We start from the raw sequence: 8,552 nt of genomic DNA, 5'->3' as shown, positions 1-8,552 counted from the left end.
ATATATATATATATATATATATACACACACACACAATCAAATTTATTCCTGTTACAACCCCTTGGAGATAAACAAAGGGTAAAAATGACAAAAGTAAATAAAATACAAAAATATTTGATTTAGTACTCCAAGTATATCCCCTAAAAGCTATGTAAATAAAGGTAACAAAGTCAGTTGTTGAAAATAATAACAATAAAATTATCTTTATTAGAGTTTATTATAAGCTTTTTTGATTAAATAAATAAATCATTTTTGAAATACAATTAAATTAGCTCACCACTTGTATTTTTATTATTAGAATAGACTGCTAAAACCTGGATTTAAATTTCAAAAATTATAAAATCCAGAAGTACCATGAAGCAGAAAACAAAAAATTTTGTGTAATTAATAATAGCAGAGTAATGTTCTACTGGACAAGCTAAAACACTGGTGCATTTAAAGTGTTTTACAAATGTTGAAACAACTCTATTTATTCAAAGCTTAAACACTGTATTTCCAATTAGTTTTTATGTTTGCCTGAAAGGCATAGTTGTTTATAACCTTAACTTGAATGAATTTTTGAATAAGTCATCAATCTGTCATCTGGTTTGACTATTAATTATCATGTACAAGAAACTTTCGAACAGCTAATTCAGCTATTGATGTTTATAAACAAGAAACAGTCAATAGATGACTAAGATTAATATACAAGAACTAATGAGTATTTGGTTGTTCTGTTCATAGTTAGATACTAAAAATCTGTATCTCGTGGTGCTGTTGATAATTACAGACAAGAAAAAATCCATACTTGGTTGTCCTTTCAGGTACATTTACAAGAAATGGTGATAACAATAAACACAATAAATCAGTACCTGGTTGTAGTGTTGATGCTATCTATAAATAAAAAATAATCAGTACTTGGTCATATTTTTGATGCTTTACACAAAATGTAACCAGTACTTGAACATACTGTTGATGGCTATACACCAGAAAAAATCAGTACCTAGTCATAGTGTTGATTTCATACACAAGAAGTAATCAATATCTAGTGGATGTGTTGATGGTGCTATACACAAGAAATAATCAGTACCTAGTTGTGGTGTTGATGCATTTCTTGTGTATATATAGCATCAACACCACAACTAGGTACTGATTATTTCTTGTGTATATATAGCATCAACACCACAACTAGGTACTGATTATTTCTTGTGTATATATAGATCAGTACCTAGTTGTGGTGTTGATGCTTTATATACACAAGAAATAATCAGTAACTAGTTGTGGTGTTGATGCTATATATACACAAGAAATGATCAGTACCTAGTTGTGGTGTTGATGCTATATATACACAAGAAATAATCAGTATCTGGTGGTATTGTTCATGCTATACACAATAAATAATCAGTACCTGGTCATATTGTTGATAGCTATGCTCAATAAATAACAAGTACCTGGTCATATTGTTGATAGCTAAATGTAATATATAATCAGTTTCTGATCATACCATTGATGGTTGTACACAGTACAAAATCAGCACCTCATAATATTGTTCATGGCTATGCAGAATATACATTTAGTATCTCGTCATATTGTTGATAACTATATAGAATATACAATCAGTACCTGGTTATGTTGTTGTTGGCTACACACAAAAAATAATCAGTATCTGGTTATATTGTTAATGTTATACATAAGAAATAATATCTGGTGGTACTGTTAATGGCTATAATAAAAAAATCATCAGTTCTTGGTTACATTGTTGATGCTATACACATGACATAATCAGTATTTGGTCCTACTCTTGATGGCTATATACAATATATAATCAGTACCTAGTTATATTGTTGAGGTTATACATGAGAAATAATCATTATCTGGTGGTACTGTTGATGTTCTACACAAGATATAATCAGTACCTGTTTGTATTGTTGATGGCTATACACAAGGAACTCAGAAGAATTTTAGCTCGGTTCTCACTAGCTATAATGTCATTGCCGACTGTTGGGCATAAAACAATAAAATCTCTTAACCCAAACCTAAACAAGTCAAAAAAGAAAAATAATCACTTTATAAGAAGACAAATACATAATACAAGGTTAAAATCACAGCAAAATTGTTTATTCTTATTTCTCAAAATAGAATTGTTTTAAAACAAATGTAAGTAAAAGATTATTAACAAAATTTAAGATTCAAAAAACCTATCACAACCACGATGATATGTAATTAACATTAAGAAACTAATAATTGCAATAATACCATATTATCTATTACATCACTTTCTTGAAACTTAACAAACACAAAAAACAAATTGAATGACAAGATCTACATTTGTAAATATTACTCAATACATCAAAAATAGATCCCAAATACAAACAGTACATTAAGTTCTCAAACCTTGTAGTTCTAATAAAACATACTATGTAATGAAACCAGAAAATAAATTGAAAGTTATAATTGTCCTCAACTGAAAATGTATTTTCAATAGGTATTTACCTCCTCTGATGTACATAGCTATTCTCATGCAATGCTGCCCTCTATATGCAAATCTTTTTTATGCATGCCACAAGCCTTCTATCTCCCCTCCATTGGAATTGACTGATTCCAACGTGTCTCTCATGCAAATCATCATGCGTCAATCCTCCACCAATAAGAGTGCGACATACTCTCATGAGGCATGTGATTCCCTCTATTAAATTCACCCAAACTATCACTTTGAGTTTTGGCAAAAGATGGGAACACTGGTTTTCAGTTAGGAGGAAGGGTGAGAAAAGATAAGTACCTATCAAAAATACATTTTCAGTGTAGGAAAATTATAATTTACGATATGGTACGTTACCTCTACTCACATAAATAGCTAGAAACCTCGTGTGTAAAGCTAGAGACGAAGATGACTAATGAACCAACATGGAGGTAATATGGTATCGTAGAAAAATGGGGAATTGGATAAAACATAACATACCTGAGAAATCATGTCAAAAAATGCTGTATTAGACCTAGCTGATTCTGCAGGAGGGGTAGAGAAAAATATGGCAAAATCAAGTGGTGTAAAAAGGCTTCTTCGGCCCAAACAGGTTCGGCTTGCTCAGGAGGATTTGTGGAGCAAGTTGAAGAGAAGAAGGTTTACCCATATAAAAATCAATCTTACAATGGATAATAGTAGAGAAACCCAATGACAGGTCTCCCCCACCTGTAGCCTGTGAAATAGCGCTAGAGGTATAACACCCGAAGTGGAAACATGAACCTCAGAATTCATGGTAGAAATACGTAAATCAAACAAGTGTCTGATGTAAAATATGCAAATGTGAGTAAAAAAAAATAAAGATGGGAAGTTAAGTTAAATTAAAAGATTTCTTCAATGTAAAGAAAAAATAATAATGAAAAAAATCCCACTTTGGAAATCAGACTATTAAAATTACAATTCACATAACGAGCACCAAAAGACAAAATGTCTGAACACAAGTATTGCCAAACAAAGAGTGATAGTTCAATAGAATTTAATAGAGGGAGTCACATGCATCATGAGAGTATGTTGCACTCTTATTGGTGGAGAGTTGATACATGACAATTTGTATGAGAGATGCACTGGAATCAGTCAATTCCAATGGAGGGGATATAGAAGGCTTGTGGCATACTTTAAACTTTTTGGCATATAGAGGGTAGCACTGAACAAGAATAGCTATTTATGTGAGAGGAGATAATGTACTACATGAGAATTTTCAATTTTATGTTTCAAATTTATATTATACCACAGAAATGTATTTTCAAGAATTTAAAAAGAACTTTTCTAAGACAAAGTGATCCTAATAATTCATGGCACTAACACTTACCATCTAACAAGACAATGGGCTCTTGCTGGAAAATCATTCTCTCTTGATATGATGTCTTCTATTGCACTAGACAAGACTTCTGTGCAGAAACACAGATAATTAAATTTGAACAGCTCACATATTCCCCTATTTAAAATATGTATATAAAAAGTAATACAACATATATGAAGTTGTGGTAATAAGAAATATATAATTCTCATCAATACTTTATACAAGACTTTTTTACCCTCTGACTGCTATTTATTTACATTAAAAACATTTTAAATTTGCTTCTTGATTTGCCAAGATATCACTGAACTTGTCAAACCCACCATACAAGCATCTCCTCTCTTTTTCTAACTTTTGACCCTCCTTTACATGAATCTGTATCATGTTATCTTGATTTTCTCGTCTAGATTATTCACTCATTAGATGATTCTTGTCCCATTAGCATAACAGTGCTATTCTAAATAACTAAAGGAATTTTTTAACCTTTTAATTATAGTATTTTGGGGGTATTTCATTATAGTGATTGACATATTTTCTGCATTCTAAAATGCATATTTGAAAGCAACATGAATTCTTTTTTTATAGAATTGATAAGAATTTTACAGCAAATATTCATTCATTAGTTAGCCTGGCAGCATTTTTTGTTCAACCTGGAGCATGATGGTGGGTAAAACAAAATAGTAAGGTGCCATATTAAGTTTCGAAAAGCTTATAAATGTTCCTTTGCCAAGGTTTCTGAATGAAGAATGAGGATTTCAAAGACTTATTTACACATCCTGATTCACACATCTTTTTTTTTATGTGGTGCAGTGGTTTCTTGTTTTATGGCCCATCATTTTAGCCTGGCTTTAGTAGTCTAACCATTAATTTGCTTTCTACACGCATTAATTGTCATCATTACATGGCTGTTTAGAGGGTTCTTGCTCAATGGTTATCTCACACTAAACTGAACTCTCAGTTAGCTTTTCCCTGTGATGGATTATTCTTGAGTCCAAGTCTCAAGTTGTGCCTACTAAATACCTTATTCATTTGAGATTTTATTTACTGTCTGTTACATGTGTTCAGTCAAATTGACTAACCCTGTATCTGTGAAGTTATACATAGTAATGTTTACTATAATTCTGAATTTACTATGTACATATTTATAAAATGTGGTAAGCTTTTAGTAAACATCACAAGTCTGTTGTACAGACAAAAAACCTATTTTTTGATATAGTATTTTCACTAAAGATTTTAATTTTTGAAGCCTTTACAGAGTCATTCTGAGTAAAGGGTTGTTTTCATGCTAAGAATAAATACACATCTTTTCATCTTTCTGAGGCCTGACATGGCCTGTTGGTTAGGGTGCTCAACTTGCCATCTGCAGATCATGGGTTCAAATCCTAACACCAACCACAGTCATCCTTTTAATAGCATACCTTACATAGGGAAATCACAAACACTGATTCTCATCTTGAACCATAATTGTTGATGTATATTTCTTTGGAAATTTGCTCTGTGTTTAACACTGCACATTACCAAAAAAGGCTCCACAAAGAAAGGATAAATAACCAGAAACAGATGAGATAGAAAAGATCAAAGACCAGTCTCCAATCTTGTGTCGTCTTTGGCACAACAAAGTGATGACAGCGTAAGTACTGAGGAAACATGTAGTACAACATCAATATTCCCTTCTGGTGGAAATGTATCAAAACTGACAGATCCAAATTCAAAAGTTAGGATGAAGGAGTCATCCAAAACAGAAATACAATGTCTGAGTAATAAAATCCACCTTACTTACATCAATGCTAGGCCACACTAAAAGTATAAGATGTAGCAAGCATTTATAAATATTACACACTAGAAGGGAAGGAATCATGGAGAGAAGCAATATGAGATAGGGACCTTGTAAACAGCCCAATGGATGAAAGTGTCAAAGGAATACAAGAGTAACATGGTAACAGAAACAATAACAGTGAAACCAAAAGGTAATGAAAAAGTCAGTAAGATCCTGATTAAAAGAATCAGGAAAATAACTACTAATGGTGGAGAAATCATAGCATTCAGGGCAGAAAACTTAAGATCAAAGTAAAAACAAAAACATGTGGGAGACCCTCCCACCCTCCAAGAATCAAACTGAGAGTCAGAAACTTGAGAAGGAAGAGTAGAAGGGAAATATCAAACATATGAATACTGGTTTAGTTTTGAAACAAATTTGTGATTCCAATATCAGGAGAAGGTGGGAGAAAAACAAGAATCAAGTGCAGAAATCATCTCCATGATATAAGCACCTTCAGCTATAATGAAAATATGTTCAATATTGAAAATGTATAACATACCAGAGTGAAAATGAAATGAGAAGACCCACTGACGTGTCATTAGGATTAAGGCTAGCACTGTAGCAGACAAACCCAGCTCAACATATTCTGAAGACAATTAGGTTTGAGTGACTGACCTTCATCAAAAACAAAAGTAAATGTCGATTGTTATACAAGTTAAGTATGCACATGATAATAATACCCACCAGAAATATCATTATATACCAGCAAGAATACACTGACCCATCATAGCTGACATTGCAGCTACAAGGCTTTCAACTAAGTTCTAGAAATTCCAGTAGTGGCAGAAACAGTTGCATCATAACAAAATGAACAACATGACTGTCAGCAAGAAATTTTAAATTTTGGTAGGAAAGTAGAGCTTGTAAGATCCCCTGATACTTGCACAATAAGTTAAGTGGAAGGTGAGAGTGTGGAGAATTATGAGTAAGTGCCACGTGCTTTGCAAGGTGTAAAGAACATCTGGAAATTTTTAGGTCAAACTCAACAAGGAATTTGAATCAATTCCTTGTTGAGTTTGAACTAAAAATTTCCAGATGTTCTTACATTATAAGAACATTATAATTATAAATTACAGAAGACTACCTAATAAAATCATTAACTGGTTATAGGATACGAAAGTACACAACATATGAGACTAATAGAAAATGTTAGACTGTCTGACTTCAGTACACTTGAATTTTAAAATATAGAACTTGATATTACTTTTACATCAGGCTACATTTAAAGTGCTGTGGTCAGTTTAAGTCTTCTTATTATAAGACAGGCAAACACTCAGATAAATAACAGAAGAGGGTCTACAGTAGAAATAACTTAAACTGTAAAATAACAGTAAATCACTTGACTTTTACTCACTAAAAAATGAACTAAGATGTATAAAAATTTCATATTGGTATACTGTTGAAAAATGAAATAATGATGTAAATTTTGTTGTTAAGCAGGATTATTCCTTTATCAGTTATTATTTTTTATAATATACCTTGCACATTGGACTTAAGTAACAAACTGATATTTTAGATTTTACCATACACACTGCTACATCAAAAATATATTATAGTTAATGTGACTTTTAAAAAGAACATGTTTTGAAATTCAAAATTTTAAATAAACAACCAATTGTGGAATATGTTTTAACCAAGTTCATCAACATTCTATACTTAGCCATACATACCTTCAACTTGATCTTCCAGCTCATCATTTTTTATCTCAGGTTCTACATCCCGTTTTAAATAGTACCTTGTCATCAAGAATCTAAAATTGGCAAACATTACATCTTCACAAGCTTCTTCCCACTTGCCATTTGTAAGTTCTTCCTAAAATGTGAAAACATTTTTTTTTATTGCCTCACATTAAATCATTAAAATTTTAAACACTTTAGTCATTAAATATACCTTTACTTATAATTAATATATTATAAAATATGTGATAATTAAAATTTATTTCACAAAATATACCTAAACTGTTTTTTTTAATGAAAAATACAGAAATATATTTGGTAATTATTAATCTAACATTTTTCTTCCAAAGTACAAGTTTTTAAAAGTTTTTGTTGTTATCAAATGATTTTTTTAAAGTTCAAATTCATTAAGCATAGCAGTTAGGAGGTTGGTCTAGTAGTTTTGTATGGGATATGAAAAAAAAATTAAACTAGCAGTTTATTGTAAGTTTTAATGTGTGGGCTAATCTAATTTTTAAAGAAAATGTATAAAACTAGGTTACACTTTCGATTTTGTTTAATAGTTTAATAAATAATACATTACAGATAACTCAGGTCATTATTGTTATATAATGAATCAAGTTCTTAGAAAGTTTTATAAATTACTTTATACAAATTGGTTTAAATTCAAAAATTTTTGCTGTACTATTTACTAGTAAATATTCTTGTATGTTCAAAAATATTTTTTATGTAGTGGTATCCTTACAAGATAAAACGTCAACAAATACTAGTATTATATATAATTGTTTTGCACATTATCGAATTAATAAACATAATAACATTCTTAAATAAATAGTTAAACCAGCTTTCATATTTCTGTAATTTTTGTTCTAGTTCTTAGATGCATTCAGGTACAACAGTGGTAAATTACCTACTTAAAGATTATTTAGGTGAATATCAGAAGTGAATTTTAGCTGGTATGCAGTACTGACAAATGATTTGTGGCAGTATTGAATATTGTCATCAAATATGTAATACCAAATTATACACTTTTTAAGAGTCCAATTTTTTCTATACTTTAAATTAAAATCCTAAATTATGGAACATCAAAGGATCCTAGTGACCCATCAAGGAGGTCCTAACTCCCTACCTCTCTCAACAGACTAATCACCAAATCCAAAATTAATACTCCAAATATTAATAAACCCTTTTCTTAAACTTCTGTAAAGTTACATTATTTAGCACTCTAGTTAGTAATTTTGTGCCTGTTTTAGGTCTAGTGGT

At 30.9% G+C, this 8,552-nt stretch overlaps 1 protein-coding gene across 3 annotated transcripts in view; it reads right to left on the bottom strand.

The window, feature by feature from the left end:
- LOC106459635 (rab3 GTPase-activating protein catalytic subunit-like) overlaps positions 1-8,552 on the bottom strand; it is a 163,055-nt gene that overhangs the window by 132,868 nt on the left and 21,635 nt on the right. For 2 of the 3 annotated variants that reach the window (XM_013919268.2, XM_022386164.1), the window contains exons 4-6: positions 7,284-7,425; positions 3,807-3,885; positions 1,896-2,015 (exon numbers count right to left, since the gene is read on the bottom strand). In XM_013919268.2, coding sequence (XP_013774722.1) covers positions 1,896-2,015; positions 3,807-3,885; positions 7,284-7,425 — 341 coding nt within the window. The remainder of the gene's footprint in view (positions 1-1,895; positions 2,016-3,806; positions 3,886-7,283; positions 7,426-8,552) is intronic. The other variant, XM_022386163.1, reaches the window with a different exon arrangement.

The sequence above is a fragment of the Limulus polyphemus genome, unplaced genomic scaffold (assembly GCF_000517525.1).
Source record: "Limulus polyphemus unplaced genomic scaffold, Limulus_polyphemus-2.1.2 Scaffold641, whole genome shotgun sequence".
Classification (NCBI taxonomy): domain Eukaryota; kingdom Metazoa; phylum Arthropoda; class Merostomata; order Xiphosura; family Limulidae; genus Limulus; species Limulus polyphemus.
The sequence above is the reverse complement of the archived record's forward strand: the minus strand, read 5'-3'. Positions and strand labels throughout refer to the sequence as shown.